This window comes from Nesoenas mayeri, assembly GCF_963082525.1.
Source record: "Nesoenas mayeri genome assembly, chromosome: Z".
NCBI lineage: Eukaryota > Metazoa > Chordata > Aves > Columbiformes > Columbidae > Nesoenas > Nesoenas mayeri.
The window spans coordinates 72839548-72861951 of record NC_137542.1 but is presented as its reverse complement, the minus strand read 5'-3'; the positions used below and the strand labels follow the sequence as shown (position 1 = coordinate 72861951).

General features: G+C 35.6%; 1 protein-coding gene across 6 annotated transcripts in view; it reads right to left on the bottom strand.

The window, feature by feature from the left end:
• The window catches only part of PIK3C3 (phosphatidylinositol 3-kinase catalytic subunit type 3), a 70404-nt gene that overhangs the window by 33243 nt on the left and 14757 nt on the right, over positions 1-22404 (bottom strand). For 4 of the 6 annotated variants that reach the window (XR_013923514.1, XR_013923515.1, XM_080362142.1 and 1 more), the window contains exons 7-22: positions 20517-20588; positions 20026-20115; positions 19332-19436; positions 18753-18845; positions 17921-18106; positions 16530-16684; positions 15261-15348; positions 14010-14077; positions 10440-10545; positions 9489-9605; positions 7796-7927; positions 5548-5676; positions 5184-5253; positions 4457-4521; positions 1965-2049; positions 855-929 (exon numbers count right to left, since the gene is read on the bottom strand). Coding sequence is in view for 4 of the 6 variants with exons in the window: in XM_080362142.1 (XP_080218268.1) it covers positions 855-929; positions 1965-2049; positions 4457-4521; positions 5184-5253; positions 5548-5676; positions 7796-7927; positions 9489-9605; positions 10440-10545; positions 14010-14077; positions 15261-15348; positions 16530-16684; positions 17921-18106; positions 18753-18845; positions 19332-19436; positions 20026-20115; positions 20517-20588 (1636 nt within the window). In the remaining 2 variants the exon portion in view is untranslated. The other 2 variants (XM_080362144.1, XM_080362145.1) reach the window with 2 other exon arrangements.

The following is a 22404-nucleotide window of genomic DNA, read 5'->3' as shown; positions in this document are numbered from 1 at the left end:
TCAGGTTTAAGATAACAGTAAAATGTTTCCTGGTCTTAAGTAAAGACAGTTAAGACAGTTGAATTATATGTTATACTATGCCCATCCTACTTTCAAGAAAGGTATCATCACTCAAGAAAATTCCTGTGTTTAAAAAGAAATAACATGTAGGTCCAGCTTTAAATTGTAAAACAAAATAAAAAAAAGGAACGGTAGAGCACAGGATTGTAAAATAAGCCAACTGAAAATTATACAAAAATCCCAATGTTTATAAACGTATTTGCTGAGCTGAAGTTAACTTCCATTACCTGAAGATGCATAAATGATTCCTAAAATGACATCAATACCATGTATCTGATACACATTATATCACATCTTGCCTACTGATGTGTTTGGAAAGCAATTAATCCACTTGCTTTCTGATTCTTCAACTGCCACTTCACACTACTAACACACTACTAACTAAGCTTTGATTCACTGGATCAAATATTACCTTAGACAAGACAACATAACTTTACACTTAAACATATATTCTAATCCACAGGGTGTTTCAAAAAAGAAGGACCCAATTTCAAAGCAGTATATTTCACAGTATCTTGGTAATGAATTACGCCAGGGCCTGTTTGTGCACTGGAGAGGCATTCAGCAGGAATTATTTGAAACTCTATGTCCCACCCTTTTGAGTGGTGAGAGTTTCATTCATGGGTGGTTCATGGTTGCCACGATATAGTGATTTCAAACTGGGTCCATCTTTAAGAAATACCCTGTACAATACTCAGTGTGTTATACTCAAAAGAAAAATGAAGGAAAACAGTACCAACACAACAGAAATTAAACAACGACTATTAGAAAACCTTAGTGCTAAACGGAATTACCTGTTTTTGTTAGCAGAAGATTATCCAGGTGTCTATCTCCCACTCCAAGGATATACGTAATTACACAATAACCAGCTGTAACAAGTAAATTATAAACATCATTTTTAGGACATTGGAGAATAACAAGTTCTACTCTATTAACAACAATAACAAAATACATTAACTTAGTTCTTGTTCACAAATAATAAATATACCATAGAGACGGGGGCAGGGGTAGTGCTGGTGAAGAATAATCATGACTGTCAGCACTACGAAGAATATTTGGAGCAATAAATTAAAACTCTGAAGTTTATTCGGTACTGCCTAGATCCTCATTTATTTCTACACAATTACATGCCTAACACTAAAAGCCTGAATTCATTCAATATTGGGATTAAGATACTTCAAAGGAAGATGGAAGTGTTTTGAGTAAAATGAATGGATGCATTTTAAACATGACATTTTAAGACAATTGTAAACAGGCATCAGACATTGATATTAATCTGAACATGTATGTCAGCAGTAAGCCAGGCAGCAGTAAATAAATTAAAACTAATGCAAACCGTTTTAGTTCTTACTATCACCCACTAACCAGAACAGTTTCAAGCTGTTCTAAAGACTCAAAAAGACAAGAGGAAAATAGAAGATTACTTTTGATCACTTTTTTTTTTTTTAATAGAATAAAGTTGCTTTTAATTTAATAGACAGCAAATGTGACATTTTAAGATTGCCATCTGTTTACTGAACAAGAAATACCACTTTTTCCTGTCATCCAAATGGAGCAGGAAGTTGAATGTTTTAAAAGCAAATTAAAATTTTCTACCTCAAATCCAGATGATTTACTGCTGTATAAATGCTTTACATCTCCCTGAATTATAGACCCCAACCCATGATGTGGAGAGGCAGAGGTAAGGTTATTGCTAGAAATCAAAGAATATTTAAGGAGAGAGGAGGAGGGCTGAGCAGAGGAATTGTGTATCACATGGCAGACTCAAAACTATTCTTTTCACAGGGATTCTGACAGGAAGTACATGGGCAGTTCTCCATCTGAACAGATACACCTTAATACCTCATCTACCCTGTGCTTTATACTTCAGATATTAAGTAGTCAGTTGCAGGACTGTAACTTACCACAGCTCTTAACGTACGTGTCCATTACCTCTGCACTTATTCCATGAGGACCAGTCTCACTAGGTGCATGTTTTCTGAAGAAGTTCTGCAGGGCAAGTCAACAACATGTTTATTTATTCCACATGATCTGAACTAGGATCTTTAGAACTGGTAGAAAAAAAAGACTTAAATCAAGACCACAAATGGCTGTTATTACAATCTATTACACTAACAATCACTCCCAAAAACCCCAGTAAGATCTAATCTACTCTTATATTGCTTTATTTATTTTCTGTCCTGATCACATTCTCATACTCAAGAGAAACAGATTCCAAGTTGAAATTTAAAAGTAGTTTTCTTTATTAACAACTACAGAAAATTAACAATGCATTGAGAAGTTACTAACTAATAACTATGAGCGCAAAATACTTCCACAGGAAACTCTTCAGGCCAGGTTAACAAATACTAAAACAGGACTAACAGTCCAGATCGACAACTACATTTGGGACACATGCTCTTATAAGGTTTTCCAGGCCTAAGCACAAGTTTCTGCCAAAAACATAAAGCTTAGCAAACACTGTTAAGAGGAGCTTTGTAGGCATCTGGATGACATTTAAGTGACTAAAACAATAATAAGAAAGTGAAAGGAATCTTAAAAAGAGAAGAAGGTACTGGATGAAGGCACCTGAAGGCTATTTAAGAAAGTTCTGCTTAGAAAGCCGTCCAGTTGTAACATGTATCAGAATTTTAAGGCTTGGAGACAGCTTTAATTATCGGTACTCACAGAGGAACAAGCCCTTCTGAGATACGTTTAAAAAGCTGACAGAGTAGAAAGATTCTGGTAAATGTAATCTGTAAGTGAATTGTGGAAGGAAATTTTTAAGAGGTTAACAGGGTAGTAGAAAGCTACTTTCAGTGCTCCAAAATTTTCCATGAAGTATGTAAAAAACCAAATCAAACTAAACCATGAACTGTATTTTCAAGATTGTTGGTAGAAGGTAAGTAACACTCAAACATCAAAACATCTTTCCTGTCCTGCAGATCTGCATTATCAGCCAGTGTTAGGTTAGTTGCTTTAAATCTATTCAGAAGTGAAATATTTAATATTTTTTATATACAGACCCCAATTTTATTAAAACAGCTGTGACACCCAAAAGGAACATAAAGAATAAACGAAATTTTCACAACACCTACAAGTGTTCATTTAGGTTTTACTTCCTTAGCCTACAATGCCCAGCTATTTTTTTCATGCCTTGGCACATTAAATTTGGGCTCTATAATGTATTTTGCCATTGACCTGTGAAGTTATCTTAAATCATACTCTCTTGGCATCTTGTCTATTTAGATTAGCAATTCTTCACAGGAGGAATTGCTCCTTACATCTGCACAGCAACTAAAACAGTGGGCTACGTATTTTAGACTGCAATATGATGTTATAAGTAATTGCAAAATGACTAGAATATGAAGTACATTCCCAAGACTACAAACCATTGCCAATAAAACACTTCATAAACTGTGCAATTACTGAATGTGTAGATGTGGCTTATCACAATCTTTATGAAATGGAAAGTTCAAAAAAAGATAGGCAGCTCTATGCCGCTCATTGTCTGATTAATGATAAACATTTTTTTTAGAAATTATAAGCAGTTCACAACATCTACTTGTTAAGTAAATTATAATGGCAAATGATAGGTATTTTTTAATCTCCATATTTTTAATATATGTAGTTTATAGTAGCTGTCAGCCATTTGCTTTGCAAACTTCCATATCAACTACAAAAAAGGGAAAAAAAGGTACTGTGACAATTTGAATCCATCATGAACATGCTGTGTATTCATTAAAAAATGTATTAGCTACATATCTTATACAACAATTTGCTATGTTTTATGTAACTATATTTATCTCAACCAGCTGAGTTCTGCTACCTCGCCTGTGTGCAGTGCTTGAAATCAGCATGAATTTTGTGTGCCACTGTTCAGTTATGTATCCCTACTCAATTCCATGACAGTTACAGAAGGTTTGGAGAGAAAAAGAAAAAAAAATAAATGAAATCACACAGTATCAATACATCCACTGTGGCAGGGAAACAGACTTCAGAAATTATATGAATGAACTATTTAGCTGTTCCCTCAAAAAATCATTTAAACATACTTTGAGGTATTAATCCAAAAGTACTGGGTGAATAATAGAAACACTTAAAACCACAGAAAAGTGTCATGTGCCTACCACTCAGCATTACTGCAAATCCAGAACACTTCAGTATCACAACTAAAGCACACTTTATTTAAACAGTATTTCTTTTAGGACATGAGATACTAATATGGTAATTTAAGTATACTGACTGTTTTAAAGCAAAACTTCTGCTTTAAATACTCTCATGTTTCAAGCTGTAAGTTGTCTTCTAACAACAGACATAAAAATCAGCTGAGAGACTAAAGACTTTTGTGTGAGATCTAAGCTTGCAATTTATACTGTTTTTAATCAGATTACTTAAAAATGCCCTCATCACATACCTGTATACTTTCCTCAGTAGCAAGAACTTCTGCAACCGGTACTGACTGAATAAACTGCATGAAGCCTGTGACAGAAAACAATCAAAAGAGTCTCCAACGCACAGAACTTTGAAGATACTCTATGATGCATGTTTATTAAAGGATAACACTAATACATACTTCAATCCAACTGCTTCTCATTATGACATGCCTTGGGACATGTTTTGTCCCCATTTTCCACCTTCAGTACTTTCAAAATGACTAGCCATTAACATCAAATTAGCTTAAAGGTCTACAGTCCCAAGTTTTCATGAGAAGATAAATATATATCAATAGCTTTCTAAATATTTATCCAGAATGTATCTAAAAGCATAGCCAAGTTGGATTTTTCTTTGCCCTTTTCTTCCTTCCTTCATTTCATACAAAGATCTATAAATAGAAGCACTACAAGTTCTTTGTCTGAGATCGTACAAGCTAGCAGGAAAAATAAAAATATTGTCACATACTCCTAAATCCAGGTCGGGCTTCTTTTATGAAGATATTTGGGTCATCTACAGAATATTGTGGTCACTCAGGTTGTTCACTTCCATGACTTACATTGCAACAAGATTTTCATAAACATTTGAGCTCCTTTTTAGAATGCTGGACTAGCAAAAAATCTCTCAGGAAAATAGTGTGTTGCAACAGTCTATGAACAGAAGAAGATTTCTCCTAATACTGTATTTTTCCAAAATAAAATTATTCATACCATGTTTTGTACTAGTTGCCAGTACTTTATAGGGTGTCAGCTTCAAATCCAAATTCTCTTTTCTTAGCAGCTGGAAGAAAAAAAAAAAAAGCAGGTTCAATTTCTAAAAGAAATGTGTATTGGACACCGATCTTCACTGTTCTTCATTGAAATCACTAATGAGTGAAACTTGTTTGCCAGTTTATTTACTTATTTACCTTTAAGTATATACAAGGTCATTGCTTGTGTACAAAGAAAAGGAAAAAGGCAACTAAGATTTGAGTTTATTACCAACATAAGATGCGCTAACAGTTTTCAACAGTCTTGCTCTCAACAAGGAAAATCAAAATGCAGAAGGACAAGGGTGTGGAATAATAACTCTCACCTTATCCATTAGTGAAATAATCTGAAGAATAAGTTGATCTTGACGTAAATCATCACCATGCTTAAAAATTACAGGATATTTGCCTCCATCTTCTGTCTTGAAAAACAGCTGGGCAGGCATTAAGGCACTCTGGAAAAGGAAACTTCTTATACTAAACTGGTTGACAGCAAAGTCTGTATTAACTTGTTGCTACAGGGGAGTTCTAAAATATAAATCCTTGTTTACTGCATTGGAAATCTGTGTGAATTAAGCAAGTAACAGTTCACAGCATTCAAGTGTCAAATTCAGTTGCAAAAAGGTTTAGAATAGTCCCATTTGAATACCAACAGTATGGCAGCAAGCAGCAGAACTCTTCTCACATTCCTGAAGTTTAGTGGATTAGAAGACATTCTAAAGCTTCTAAAAGCAGTTACTCACTGTCTAGGACTCAACAATTAGAACATACAATTTCTTCTACCAGAAGTGCATGTTTTTTAAAAAGCAACACCTTAAGGCTTTCCTTTTTTAGCAAGGAATATGAAGGATACACTTTCTTCCCCATCTCCCCTCCCCCAGCAGCTGCAGAGGAAAGCACAGAAGGATTCAAATTTTGTTTGTATGCATGTAATTCCAATCAACATAGAAGCACTATGCAAAAGGTCACAATAAAACAAATTTAAGCTGACCAGATCAAAAAGAGACACAATTATAGGATAAACATCAAAGAAATGCTAGGGGCAAGACATCTTAAACAATTAATTGTTTCCTTAATCCATTTAGTAAAAGCAAAAATGCTTTTTTACATTGTTTGAGAAAGTCAATTTAATTGTTTGCAATTTCTCTGCATAAAGAGGGTTGAAGGGGATCAATTACCAACATGAATGATTTCATTTATTTCAACTGACCTAGTCACTTGCCTCAAAACCAAGCAAACACAAAAAGGAATACAGACTTTAATATTTGAGTAGTTACATTAGATTCTCATATGCAATGAATTATTATTAATTAAATAAAGGAAAAACAATTCTTTAAATAGTTCTACAAAAGCTGGCATATAATGTCCAAGAGCACCAAAAATTAGTCATTCTTCCCTCTTCATGTTTGTTTGTTATTTATCCCACAGTACAGAATGAGACATTAAATGGAAATCTGCACCCTTTCAGAATCAGGATAATCAAAATCATCTATGACTTTGAAAGAAGTTACATCTCATATTTTTGGTCCTAAATTTTCTACATTGCCACAGATGACCAACATGGAGAAGAGTGATTGGAGTTTGTCCTGGTCAAGTTAAGCTATTACTCTTGATGGGAAATACTCAGTTGCTGTACCAGCAGTCTTTTTGTCAACATACTTGCCCTGACCCTTAAATCATACTCATGTTAAAAGCTGGCTCAGGTTTGCAAACCCTTGTTTTCATGACAAGATCTTTCCAATGTTGCCTCCAATCCGAGGTGCAAGACCATGGAATGGAATGTACTCTTCAAAAGTACTCACTGGTACATAATGAAGCAAGGCAAAGATAGGGAACCAAGGAAACGATGGAAAAATGTTCATCTCTTATTTTAAGAAACTATGAGCATAATAAGTTTATGATAGAGTAGAAACTACAGATTAACACTGGTTGCCACAGCAACTTGAACATTTTTTAACTGAAAGAGAACACTTCCTGGGCACAGGCCTGACTGGCAGAGCACAGTTTGGTAATCTTAAAATTAGATCACAGTCACCTATACAAGTTGAAAGTAAATTTATAAAGAGGTCCTACATCACTGGATGAAGGCAATAATTTACAATAACCCCAGCCCTTTCAACAGCATACTGACTCTTTAGTAACTCGATTAAGGAATGGGCATATGATCACAAGCAACTGCTACAGATTTGATTAAGGAGTAACTAACCTAAAGGATACAGGATCTTCCTGTCTACCCACTGCAACAGAATGAAATGGACCACCACCCTACTTTCCAGTCTCTTAACAATTTAACAGTTTTACTTTGCAATGGAATATATCTAGCATACATCTAGATGATATGCAACATACCTGACTTGATTTGTATGATTTTGATCATGAGTGGTGTTCCCAGTGAACACAGTCTACCTTAGGTTCAGAAGAATTCTGAACGAGGAAGCATGACTTCAGCCTAAAGACTTCAGAAACTTTATAAACTATATCAGCCTTATAAAAGCTGCTTTGAAGTTCGCACATTAAGAGCTTAGTGGTCTTACGAGTTGATTGTATTTCAGCTATTCAGAACACCTAGTTTACCTTGAAGAGTGTGGCTTTTTCAGGGATTATCCCTTTAATTTTCACCTGAGGTTCCAGAGGAAGTGGAATAAGTTCCATATCTGCTAAATTCATCTTTTCATTATCTGCTAACAAAGCCTGAAGCCTCTCGTTCTAAAAGAATAAAAGAATCAAATAGTGTTAAAAAGACCCAAACAAACCATAAAGCACATAGGTATATATGAACAGTTAAAGAGTCTTTTAACAAAGGATACATTAATAAATATCCAATTTATTAAATTACTTACTCTTCAAAAAAATCAACGTTTCACACTTGAAATCTAGTGAAATAAAAATTATCTATTTGCAGTAATCTCAATAAGGAAGCAGATATTCCAACTAGTCAAGTGATTTTATAAGTTCCAGATATAACAGTCTTACAAAAATTTACTTCTAAATTGCCTATGCAAATAGCAGGATGATGTTTTCCACACCAGTATTGAATGATAGTTCTGTTTCAGAAACTTGATTCAAATCCTTAGGTCTGATCCTTTGAACCCCTGAACTCAAGGAGATCTCCTACCACCAATGACCTAAACTGCCAACAGGTTGCACAAATCTCTTTTCAGGGCTTGCTCTACATTCCTACATCTGCAGTTACTAGAAATACAATACTGGTTGATTTTCCACTGCTTACACTTGGTGTCCTGCATAATAAAGGTCAAACACATGAAAGTCTGTAGTCTTTCCCTCTACTGAATATAACAGGCAAAAACAGAGACAAAGCAAGGTAGACTGCTACTGCTAGGAATCCTTCCAGTGGTCAAATGTCACTAGTTAGATTTTAATGCAAAAATCAAAGTCATGTTTTTCTTCGCTTTACAGAAATATCCTGGCAATTACAGAAGAACATTTGACAGAATGCTATCAATGTATTGCACAAGCAGGAAATACATTTTTATCAACTGAAAATTCTCCTCCTCTTTCAGTGATTACACCATTATTACCAATACATAGAACATTCATAACAATTAATAAAAATGATGCTATGCCTAAGTGTTTCATTTTCCTGTACAAATATACTGCACAGATTTAAAGAAATAAGGTGACAAAAATTCTTAGACTGAAAAATCCATGTTTAAAAATACTGGTGTGTGTCAGAGGAAAAAGAACTGCTTGAACAGAAATCCCTTTGGCATTCCTGCTTCCTCTCAATACTTTAAGTTCTTTTATAGTATCTAACTAAGAAGGGCAAAGGTTCTTAAAATGCACATGAGAGAAATCTTTTTTGTCAAGATGCAACAGAAGGCAAAGTTCTGCGAAACACACACCTTATAAAATAACAGTTTTGTTGCTCTTGGAACAAATGACACCTTGCTGCTGGTCAAATTTCACTGTCTATCCTGACATAATTCTCATACCACATCTGCCTCCTTCCTATATCCCCAGCAACTAAATTCAGTGTTAGACCTTCAACTATTCCCATACCTTCCTTTTGCCAAAATATCCCAAGATTTTCTCAAGGGCCTCTTCTGTTTTTCATCTACAAACTTTCAGAACACTTAGGAACTTTGACCCATCTAAACTTCTCCAAAGCTCGTTCAAAGTTAGCTAAAATTATTACAGGACAAATGGACATCTGTTCTAAATCTCAGTGCTAAGAATTTTTAGTGAAAAGCTAACATTCCTATTGTCAAATTCTAACCAGAGATAAATTTTCCAATCCCTTAGTTACCTTTTTCTTACGATTACCACTTTCACGCTGCACTGCTTTCATTACATGAACCAGCCGATCTACAAACGTCTGCTGGGCTGCCAACAATGAGCGCATAACTCTGACAGACTTATCACCCTAAGTGAATTAAAAGAAATAAAATTAGTTCTTTGTTCTGTAATTATTTTATCTAGAAATTATTATTTTATTCTTAGACCCTTGGGCTTATAAGAGCTAAGCGAATAACAATCAATTTCCTGTCTACTCAAAAGGTATTTTCCATAAAAGAGAATCAGAATCACTGTAGCTGTCCATCAATTATCTGAACTACCAGTGCACTTCAATCTGCATCAACAGTTTCAGTGGTGAACAGTCATGTGTGACAAATCTATACACGCAGCCAAAATAAGTTAGTAATGATAAGCACATGGCATATTCTTACGAAGCGTTAAGAGCAGATTTGAGTAACATCCCTAAAATGGGAATCAATAAGAAGTATGATATACACTAAATCAGGAAAGACTGTGTATCTGCTATAAATTATAGATGGCGATTCACAAATGTTTTTTCAGTTGTTTTTACTTTTTTTCCCCACTACTCCAGCACCCTCTGCTGCTGACACACAGAACAACACTGTCTGTGATTCAAAAGATAGGCCTCTTGCCTCAATTTGGGCAAATGCTTCCAAAAAAGAAATAGCAAATAAAACAGATTGATTAAACAAACATTTTAGAACCAGCATTTTACTAACAGGAACAAGCAATAAAGCTGAGGAAAAAGATCTATGTTTTTTTTTTCTTTTTCAGTAGTTTCTTTTGTTCGCCATAAACTCAAAATTCAAGAAAAAACAGCAGCTTTTTTTGAAATTTTAATACAGATGACATGAAAAATAGTCCTCCTTCTAGACACTTGTGCCTATTTAAAAGATGACTATCCCAAACCACTAAGTATTTTCTTACACAAAGGCATTACCTTAAGCAAAGCTTGACTAAATCGTCTCATGACATTTAAATACATTTCGTGTGTCTTTGGGTCCCTCTGCTGAGTGTCTTGGTCTTCACACTCCACTATTACATACCTGCAACATAAAAACAAACCAAGTTATGCTGTTCCCTGGTGCTATACAATTTGAGTGAAATACAGCAGCCCTGTATTATAGGCCTGGAACTAAAAATAACGTTGATCTTTAAATGAGGTATCAACCAACAGGCAAACTCTTCAAAACTGCGCAGTCAAATTCCCACTTGGACCAGGAGAGTCTAGGAAAGTTTTTGAGATTTCTCACTTAGAGAGAAGTAGCATCACTCTAACAGGACAACTCAGAAGTCCAAATCATATGAACATTCCAACCACAATTACACATGGGAGAAGTGGGCATTCCACTGTGTTATTACCCTCTACATAACATAGCGGCTGCAAACTTGCTATTCAAGTTTATCTGCAAAAACAAGAAGAATCCTGACCCACCCGTTCCCTATTTTACCATTGGCAACAGTGGAAGACAGAGTATTGGTCCTGAAGCAGCTCTGCAAAGCTTATATTTCAAAATAAGTTTTTATTTCTTAAAGACTGAAACAGCAAAATTTGGAACAGTTAAACTGAAAATTTAATTTAAGCAGTTGTTTGGAAAGCTTTTGTGCTTATTTCTATTCACAGCACTGACAAGTAAAAAGCCTTGCACAGGTCTTCTTTCTGTTGACAAATATATCTCCTAGTATTATCCAGTAAAAAATATAGTCCCCCTATTTAAAAAAGGTAGAAATTAGCACATAAGTTGATTTTCAACCAGTGCATTTGAATTAAAAAATGACTCCATACATTATAGAATCATAGAGTAATTTTGATTGGAATAGACCCTCAAAATTATCACATTCAACCATAACCTAACTCTGGCACTAACCCATGTCCCTATGCACCTCATTTACATGTCCTTTAAACACCTCCAGGGATGGTGACTCCAACACTTCCTTGGGCAGCCTGTTCCAGTGCTTCACAACCCCTGCCATGAGGAAATGTTTCCTAATATCCAATCTGAACCTCCCCTGGCACAACTTGAGGCCATTTTCTCTCGTGCTATTGCTTGTTACTTGGGATAAGAGACCGACACCCTCCATACTACAACTTCCCTTCAGGCAGCTGGAGAAAGCGATGAGGTCTCCCCTCAGCCTCCTTTTCTCCAGGCTGAACCCCACAGTTCACTCAGCCACTCCCATCAGACTTGTGCTTCAGACCCTTCACCAGCTTTGTTGCCCTTCTCTGAACTCTCTCCAGCACTTCAACATCTTTCTTGTCCTGAGGGGCCTAAAACTGAACATGGGATTCAAGGTGGGACCTCACCAGGGCCCAGGACAGTGGCACAATCAATTCCCTGGTACTGCTGGCCACACTATTCAATACAAGCCAGGATGCTGGTGGCCTTTTGGGCCACCTGGGCACACACACTGGCTCATATTCAGCCACTGTCAATCAACACCCCCAGGTCCTTTCCCACAGGCAGTTTCCAGCCACTCTTCCGCGAGCCTGTAGCATTCATGAGGTTGTTGTGACCCAAGTGCAGGACCTGGCACTTGGCCTTGTTGAACCTCAGACAATCAGCCTCAGCCAACAAACATGCTTGGACTTTGACAGACAGAGTTATCCTTTCTTCATGCACTTGTGCAGAATTTCTTTGCAGCTGAATGATTACAGGACAAGATTAGAGGTCTGTCATTTGCAGCTGACCAGATTTGACCAGTCTTATTTATAAATACACAATATATTAAATATTTCAAAATATATGTATATGTAACACATTCCGTGAATATCACGTCAATGAAATCTATGCCTAGAGATTTCTTGTAGAACTTTGCTAATATATTGTTCTACACTGTTCCCTAACTAAAATTACAAAATTAGATTGCAGCAATATGTGTATGAAAAAAGCCCATATTTACAAAGTCTGTGTACCAAAACTTCAAGGAAAACAGGAAGTAATGAACTGAAATGTGCCATTTTCATCTTCATTTGTTAAAAAGCCCCACACAGTTTCTCAAAGCTAACTTGAAACAAGAAGTAATTGTTTCATACTTGGATAGGTGTCTCACACATCTAAAGAAGAGACAGAAAAAAATAAAAAATGAAAAATCAGTAGCACTGACTTCTATAGCCGCTGTTAAAATATAAGGATAGGACAGCTTTACAATGACAAGTAACTGAGCAAGGAAGTTTGATTTTCAAGGGTTATTGTACTTTTTCCATTGATTATTTTAGGTGCATGCTGCGTCCAGATACTTGAAACAAGTAACTGATCAGCAGCCAAGAGGATTTATGGCTATTTCAGCTAAAACAGTGGCTGCAACATTTGTATTTTGTCACCGAGAAACTAACATGTCTTGAAAGAATACAAAGAATAAAGTGACCATTTTTTTTGTTTGTTTGTTTTTGGTTTTTTTGGTTGCTGTTGGCTTCTTTGTTTGGGTGTGTTTTATTTTCTTAGTTCTAAGACAAAAACTTCACAGTTCTGGATGTTTGAACTTCCTGTGGACTGAATATCTGATATGTTGCCAAAATGTGCACAGTTTCTATCAATGTGATAGAAATAAGCTAGTCTACTAAACTCTTATCTTAAATTAAGAATATTTGATTAGGTCAGGCATTCGGCTTCTACTCACACCACTTAGGTCTGCAATTATTTTAATCATTTAAATTCAATAGCATTTTTTTCTGAAGCTAAATATCTATGGCCACAGAAATAAAAGTATGCACACTAAGGAACTGTAGTTAAGTCATGCATTCATGTATTTTAAATTCAAGCTACTGAAAAAGCAATAAAATAATACAACTTAAAAAGACATTTACAAAAGCAATTATTCTTAGGATAGGTCACAATTCTTGTAAGATTTTATAAGGACAGATTGGTAGGTTTACATCATATACCTCACTGTTCCTAATTCACAGTTTGTGGTTAATATTCATAGCACATTAACATATGATAATGTGAATTAGTATTTTTAATTATTAGATACATCTACAAAGGATACAAATGAGAATTATTTGACCTAAGTTCAGCCATGTAAAAAGTGTCTAAGCGCTCTATTTTAAAATACATGTGTATATACAAGGAAATAGCTGTATGTGTTGTGTATATGAACAAACATATACACATACACTTTCACATGGGTACAGCTCTATTCATCTCAGCTTTCTTCAAATTACATAATTCTAACTGCAAATACTCACTCAGAAGGCACGCAGAAGACTTGTTTAAGGATCTAATTTAATTCCTAAACCACTGAGGTAAGACAAGATCCTTAGTAGAGAAATCTTACCCCTCCACTATCTAGATGAACTATCCACAACTGAAGTTCCCCCCTTAAGAAAGCACACATCTGCAATGATATTTTGTTTCTGCACGTTCTTTTAAATTTACTACTTCATCCTGACAAAAACTGAGATTCTTAAGTTCTCAAGACAGCCCACGTTTTGCTGTGCATCCTTCTGGGCATTATAGCTTTGATTTCAATTAGACATTGATACAGTATGAATAAAGAGTTTCTAACATACCAGTATAAGTAGTTTGCCAATGTGGAATTTTTGCATGCTCGTGATATCAAGAAAGTGCAAAGGTCTTGCTGGAAGGGATTTAAGAAAAGCAAAATTAAGTTAGAAAGAAGTTTGAGCCCTTTATAGAGAGACAAAGTTATAGAAAAGCCATAAATAATTGCAGGGAGTTTCCAAAGATACATTCCCTTCTAAAAGCTGAATCCAATCTAGCCTAATATTTAAATCATTTAAGTTTTAACATTAGTCCAAACAAATTCAATAAAAACAACACAAGTGAAAATAGCTCTGGTACTACAGTAATATATTTACAAACATATCAGAAGTACATGATGTTCTCCAACAATAAATATTTAATGAAAAGTTTCTATTTATAATATATTACTCTTTTCTCCTATGCAATTATCCCATGCTGTAAGTTTCAGCCTTGAAAGGGATTTGCTACCCTGTTTTGAATCCAAATCTAAGGCTCATTAAGATGTTCTACATTTTGACATAAAGAATAAATCTGTAGAGACACAGTATTTAGTTGCTTTTTCAAGGTTTAATATTCCAACTAACATTAGAAATCTGTGCATCTTTACTGATATGCTCAATTTGAGGCTTATTTTCTATGCAGTACTAAGACTGAAAAGGAAGATTTGCAATAGGGAATGGATCTTTAGCTTAAAGATTAATTAACTGCAAACCAGATTGAAATCAGATTCCCTCAAACTGTCTTTTATTTTTATATTTCCTTTCCTTCAGTCCCATTTTCATTACTCTTCTACTTGTGGTATAAATTGAGTATAAACTTTGGCAGATGTAAATCAACAAACAGTCTCACTTAGGTACAAAAGGATGACAGCCCTGCCAATGAATATGGTTACAGGAATAAGAGACTTCAGAGGTCAAAACATTTGGATAACTGGTTTCTATTTACAAATCTGCTGTAAAACACCTCAAAAACATGCAACTGTCAGTATCTAATCAGCATGCAATAGCCTTTGCAGTAATTTTCTCTTAAAGTAGAGTAATTCTATGAAGAATTCAAGGCCCAGTCCCCCAATTTTGGATAGTGGGACCAAGTACATAAATAGATGGCCTATTGCTATTTTCTTTGCATTTAGTTTGCATTTATATTCTTTGAGTACTTTAAGTATTCAGCAAGAGTTAGTAGAAAGATTCAAATATCCACAAACATAAACTAAAACCAGTACTAAGTCACTAAAAAGTTTCAGGTATAAAAAATGTAAGGTAAAGCATTTGACTTACATCAAGGTTTTCATTGTCTGCAAGCTCCTTTGTCTTTGAAGTAAGAGGTGGTGAGGAAACAGGTGGAATAGGACTCATTATCTGGGAACTATATAAAGGAAAGCATGTAACTGGCATGACTCAAAGTTCTTGCATGGTAACAGCAATGCATTTCACTTTCACGGCATAATAAATTCAGAAAACTGGAAAAGAAGTATGTTTGAAGATAGTATCTCATTCCTGTTTCAGAACAAACTGCATGAACTGCACCTTTGACAGCTGTGGTTCCTGGAAATGGAAGAAGTCTGTGCCCGGATAGCTACACAGTTTATGGCTGCAAAGGACATTGACTTACATCAAACTTTGCATTTTATCTTCCATAAAAAATAAGCATAGATGGGAATTTAGCAAATCTGCATTTTCAGGATAAGCTTTTTTTAGATGTTCTTAACATGAAATTGCTAACACACAACACCTGTAAACACTTGTCTCTGAAATAAAATTATAAATAACAGAGCAGATAAATCCAATGCTTGCAAGAAAAACTATTAGACAGTAAATTTACCTGAAAGGAAGTAATCAAACAGCTCTTCTAATATCTAAGTGTCATTGTAAACCACACCATACATCCCAGGACACCCACTCTACAGCTTAGAAGCAAGATCAATGAAAAGCAGAATATTTGTAATACAGCCTAGTGACGCAAGTGATTAGACACTGAGGCTTAAGACTAAAAATCCTGGAAATTTTTATTAAATATTCACAGCAGACTTTGCTTAACCAAGTTAGTTTGCACCATGCTTAATACCATGTTAATTAGATATTTCAGCCTTTCTTTTGAATTCCTGCAAGAACAAAAAGTGAGTTCCCCCAGCTCCTTTACATCCACAGGATTCTCCCTACACCTTCTTTGCAGCAGCAGGAAGAAATTTCTTTCCATTTCAGACTAATTAAAGCAGAGCCTCATACAACAACGTAATTGAAGATATCCTAACTTATGCAAGTTCAGAAGAAAGCAATGCCAGTGTTTTTCCTGCTCTTCAGAAGTTGGCTTCCTTTCATGCAGTAAAGTCAAAGACCGTAACTTCAAGATTAAGAACGTTTGCTCTGTAAACTACCTGTAGACAGGAAATATATTCTGTGACATCATGGGGATTAATTTTTTATGTCACCACTTCAAGTTATAAAATACGATGTTGAATATACAACAGTCCTTAAAGAGGAGAATAAATTTGAGGGCTTAAAATGGTACATGTTTCTGCCTTTCTACTGGAAATCTAAGCTTCTTACCTGTCTATTTCTGCACCATTAGTTCCAGATGTTGTCATGCTTTCTGACATTGAACCTTGACTGTCCCTCTTGCTAGGTTCCAGTCCATTCTTTATATCATCAAAGTTTTCATATTTCAATGCCTGGACTAACTGTAGCAGGTACATCAGCAAATCCTGAAGGAGTAAAAAAATGAAAACTAACTGACGGTGTCAGTCAAAGCTGAATAGGACTCCATATGTTTTCAAAATTCTTACCTATAGAAAAACTTTAGGATTTAGTGACCTATAAAGAAATTGATATCTCCCTAGCAAGCAATATGCAATAGAAAAACCAGTGTAGAATAGAATTTGACTTCAAAAGATACTCAGCTATCGCACTACTTATTTTTTGTTACTCAAAGGTAGTAATTGCTAATTAAGTAAATATTTAAGTGAAATTATCACTCTAAAGTTCTATTTAGTTAAGCTACCCTACTCACTTCCAGCATCCACAAAATAAAGGCTTTAGTTTGTTGTTCCCAAGAAGAAAATTCAAGCATAAAATGTGGACCATGTTTCCAGAAATTCATATTCTCTCCTCCATTATGCACTATTTTTTTTTTTTTTCCCGGTTACTTGTGTAGCTGGGGATGCAAGGAAAGCCCACATAACTGATCTATTTTAGAATGAAGAACAGAATTTTAATTACTTGCTGTTTTATAATGAATTTGTCCCCTCTACTATTCAACGTGCTCCATTCAGTTATTTCAAATGTTTTTAAAAGGGTACATTTTTTAAACTCAAAGCAGTATGACCTTGGCTATTGAAGTGAGATTGCAAAAAAATTATTTATTTATGCTCCCTATTTTAAACTCTTGTTGAATCCAAGGATTCAAGATATGGTCATACATTTTGAGTAGTTTTTTTACTGTCAAATTAAAATAAAATATATAATCAAAATTTAACATTAGCATGTATTAACCGGTTCCTACTCACAAATCACAGCTCATCTTCTAATGAGTATACAATTAAAAACACCTTATCGGACAGATGTCTTTCTACTAATTTTCTTCAGCGAGAGTACTGACTGCTTCAATTTACTAGGTGGATTTGTTGGAAATCCTTTAGTAGACTAAAGTTCAGAGTGCTGCCACGCAGGTTAACATTCAAAATTTATCATTGTTTTCTGTGAAGAACATATGGTTGTTCTACCTCATTTGACAAAGCCAGCTATCTGGCTGTTCATACCAAGAAAATTATCAAAGAGTACCACCTAATATGAAGACTTTGCTCCATAAAGAGCTTGTAGTCAATAGCATCATAGTGAATTTCAACCTAAATGCCTTTAAAGGTAGCAAACATTTCAAGTACTCAATGACACTAAAAATGAGACCAGCTTCCTTTCACATGTACCCACAGACCAATGAATACCTCATCATCAGCCTGCTGAAGCCTGGCGACGGCATAACGCCGAACCGTTGGGTTGGTGAAGTGAGATGACAGAAGTTCTAGAGAGTCTTCCACATCCATGGGCTTCCACTTGCCCAGTAGCTCCAGTGCTTGCTTTGCCTCTTGTGGTAGGTCCCAGTTGACACATTTTAAGAATTTTGTCAAGGCCTAAATAAGAGATAGGACAGTTCATAAGTGAAAAGCCAGGCTAAACAAATGATTGAAGAAATCAATGTTTCACCTTAAGGCAGAACTAGATTTAGGCTGTATTTACATAAGTACAGACTTGAGGAACTGTATTGATGTAGATGACAATATGATATTGGATTGTTTCAACACATCCCAAATTACCGCAGCTGGGTTACTTTTAAAAAAAATATGAAGCCAATGGTTACTGCTCTACGACAATTACCACCACATAAAAAATGCCCACTGCTGGGGGATTATTTAATTCACTTTGGGCTTTTGATGTGCTATTACTTATTCTGGTAATGTCAACCCTTTTAGAAAAGGATGAAGCTCATCTTTAATAATTTTTCTCTGCTGAAGATAAAATTGTCAAAATTGCTATTTTAAGCTGACAGTCAGTGCTTGTAGGAAGACTGCTGTAGTGATAGCGAGTTCATATGATTTAAGAGGGAAAATTACAGTCACCAATCTTGAAATCAGTAACATTAAAGAAAATGTTAAAATATTCTTGACTAGCTTCTAAGACACTGAAGCTCTGTACCTCCACAAGGACAGAACACTGCAGAATGAGTGCCAGATGAAGCATCTTTTACATTAATAAGTCCTGTCAAATCATTCAACTTACCTTCTCCTGATTAGTAAGGTAATATCTGAATTTCCAAACTAGATCCTGTTCCTCATACGTTAGCTGTTTTGTCGGTGGATAACTCACTATGATCTGTTAGACACATAGTCAGGAAGTGAGGTTAAAAACACGAACGGGCATAATCAACAAGTTAACAGACTACACTGTGACAAAGCACAACACTGACCACACACAAAAATAGCCAGGACAGAAAAAACTTTGCAACACCACCAAGTTCTCATGCTATTGTGATGATGCCCCTCAGTTATCTAGTTGATAGAACTGGCAGGGCTGGCCAACATACACAGTTACTTCAAGACTATCGTTAGCACCTACATGATATGTGCACAATATGCTTTCTTTTATCCACCAAAAACTGTTTTATACAAAAATAAGCTAGTATCCTCTGCTCCTTTCTGAATTCGACCCAGCTAACTAAGCACCTGTAAGAAACATTTAATGACATTTCTCCATTGATAACTTTCTTTAAACTGAAATTAATTTTCCTTAGATTATCATGATATATAAATACCAATCTACCTAATAACATTGAATATGGCCATCATATGACTGACTTACATTAAGCTGATCTCGCGTAGCAGCATTAGGCTTCAGGTCATGATCAGAAGGTCCACTTCTTAAACTGCGAGCAAGCTTGTGATGTTTGCTTTCTACTAAGTTCTCCTAAACACAGATGGTAAGTGAGTATTCATAAATACCTAAACCCCAGAGAAAATCTCTACTGCAATGAAACCAACTAGCAAAGACTCATCAGTATCTTGAACAATGCATGAGAGTTAAAATTCACATCTCAAACTACAGCATCCTCTGGACTTTTTTTGTTGTTGTTGTTGTTTTATAAAACAAAAACTCCTTCCATTTTATGTGGAGGGTTGTTGGGGATTTTGAGGTCTGTGTTTCTTTTTATTTTTTACTTCACACAATATACAAACCTTATCTTGCCTTTTGGTGAACTGCTGCAAAATGCAGGCGTTTCAATCAACACATCTGTGATTCAGACAGCACGCAAATGTGCTAGCTGCTTCATAAACATTTTTAGGATGTTTGCAATATAAAGCTTTGTATGCAAGAAAAACTTCTCAGAAAGTTTTCCCACTGTTAATGCCATGTTAGCAACAGTAGGAGCCACAATAGGAGCCACGGTGTAAGCGAGTTTTCAGCAGCCAAGGCAGTTTTCAGCATTGTCAGACTTGCTCTTGCAGTGTTAGATTACACGGTGCTCAAACAGTGTCGCCAGTAGAAGCCCACTTACATTAAGGTTCCCAAAGCTGCCAATACCAGTTCCACTGAATTGGCATCCACAATAATGGAAATCTTTTCTAGAACTGTACTTAGGCACTGTCTACATGAAAGACAACGTACAAGAAAGCGTAGGGAGAAAAATATTTTAACAGATGAAGTCACCACAAGTTTGAACTCCCTCTCACCTTATATTCCCACCCTCTGACCTCTTTTGCCAACAATCCCCCTTCTCTGTTCTCCTACACCTCAGAAGTAAGCAGATCAGGTATGGAAAGAAGGAGATGAACATAAGCACTAAGTCAATTCTTGTATTATTCTAGCAGCAGTAGGAAAAACATAATTACAGAAATCAAACCCACTGATATTTCTCAACTGGTCAAATACATCTTTCCAATGGAATTTTTAAATATTAAAGACAGCAATACAGGCAAGCTTTCATCCCCATTTATGAAAACTTCAGCAATACAATACCAAATACTGCATTGCATGGAGCATGCTTACCACAGACATCTGGGGATCTGGAATCTTAACAATTTCAGAACTTGTTAGAATTGGAGATGATTCATCACCATCCTGAATGACAAAAAGTTAAAGGCATATTAGACATGTCAAGTTTATAGGGGAAAAAAACCAAACAAACATGTCACAGTAAAGTTTTGTGAGTTATACTATAGTGAAAGAATGATGCAACTGCACCTTGCTGACTAGTTATAAAGGGGGAAACAGAATATAAGAATTGGATTATTTTTCTTGTTGAATTTTTGCTAGCTGATAAACAAGGTGGCAAGACAAAAGAAAGTTCATCCAAGAAGGCGCAGCTTGGCAACTCACTATCATGCTGGCACACAGGTGAGTGAATAAACTGACGTCATCATCATCATTACATGTGTCCTCTAGAAGTGCAAAGAGGAACCAAATAAGGGTCTGTATTTCCAGCAAAACCAAAGCATTTCCTAGAAGTAACAACCATGTTGCAGAAAATATCTCCTACTAGTACAACACAGAAGGATTTAGGAAGATATATGTGTGCCTATCTATCACAGGTTCCACATGGAGCATGACAGTCTCTTGTATTATGGAAGTCCACACTTTGCTGCTCTGGAGCAGTACGACAGTAACTTGCCGGTTTTCCTTAGGGGAATCTATCCTGTTGCTGCATAAATAAGGGAAAGGAGAAGTTAAAAGTTGCCTCTTTGAACCAAGCAGAAGGTAAAAAATACAAAGCCTGCCAGCACATGACAAAATCTCTGTTTACCTCTTGCAGTCAAACCCAGCTGTTTCTTTTTTCCCTTAGAAGCATAAATAAGCATTAATTGACATGATCTACAGAAGAACATTTCATTTAACAGACAGTGTAAAACAGAAAAAACAAGACAACACCAGCATAATATATGCTATGCTGTATTTGTAGTTAGTTTGTTCTCATGTATTTTGCAGTAAATTTCAGCTAAGAATAAAGTTTTTTGACATATCAACATTTCACTCCTTAGTGAGGTTTTGAGATAACTTGCTCAGGTCTGCTTCTGCTCCCACCCTCCTTTTTTCTCTTTTCCTTCTGCTTTGGCTTTGCTTTTATGCTTTTCAGATCATTACATACTAGTTTTACAAAATCAAATTATAAAAAAAAAAAAAGAAGAAATTTTTTTGGGGGGAGAAAATCCTTCTGAAAATAAACACATCTGATGATAAGAGATGACAGACTGATTTCTAACTAATTGGTTCTCCTCCTAATCAACACCGTAACAAGGCTGCAGTCTGACTTGACCTTTCTTGAAGAGTTACCAATGCCTCAGTGACAAACAAGTTTCCACTCCATATAGACCCTTCACGTAAAAATGCTGTAGCAAAAAAAGTTGACACAGTGAATTCACTAGCTCCTAATACATGTCCAAGCTCCTACTGAAGCATTTATAACATCCATACTCCATGTGGATTCTCCAGGAAGCAGCAGTAATAACACCCATACTACTACACCTTTTTCTTGGTGAAAACATTCAGATTAAAAAAAAAAAAAAAAGTAAAAGAAAAGTCTGAAAAAGCTTTTAAGCTGGTAAAAACGGAGCACCAACCACACAACCAAAAGCCTATGAACAGCTATTACTAACTCAGTACCTACTATGAGGAGAGTGACAAAAGCACAATTGTCTAATATTTGCTTACTTGCAAAACTAAAAAAAATATACAAAACCTTTCAGTGCTTTGATCAAAATGTTTATAATACCCTCTAAAAAGAAGACAGGGGATTTTTTCAAGTGTTAAAAGACTTATTTGTAAACTTATTGCAGGCATCATTTTTTAACCTTTCAAAACAAATTTTATAATGACGGTTCTTTAAACTCCTCAAATGCAGTTAGATTACGCTGAAAAGCCAAGCCTTAAGCTTTAACCA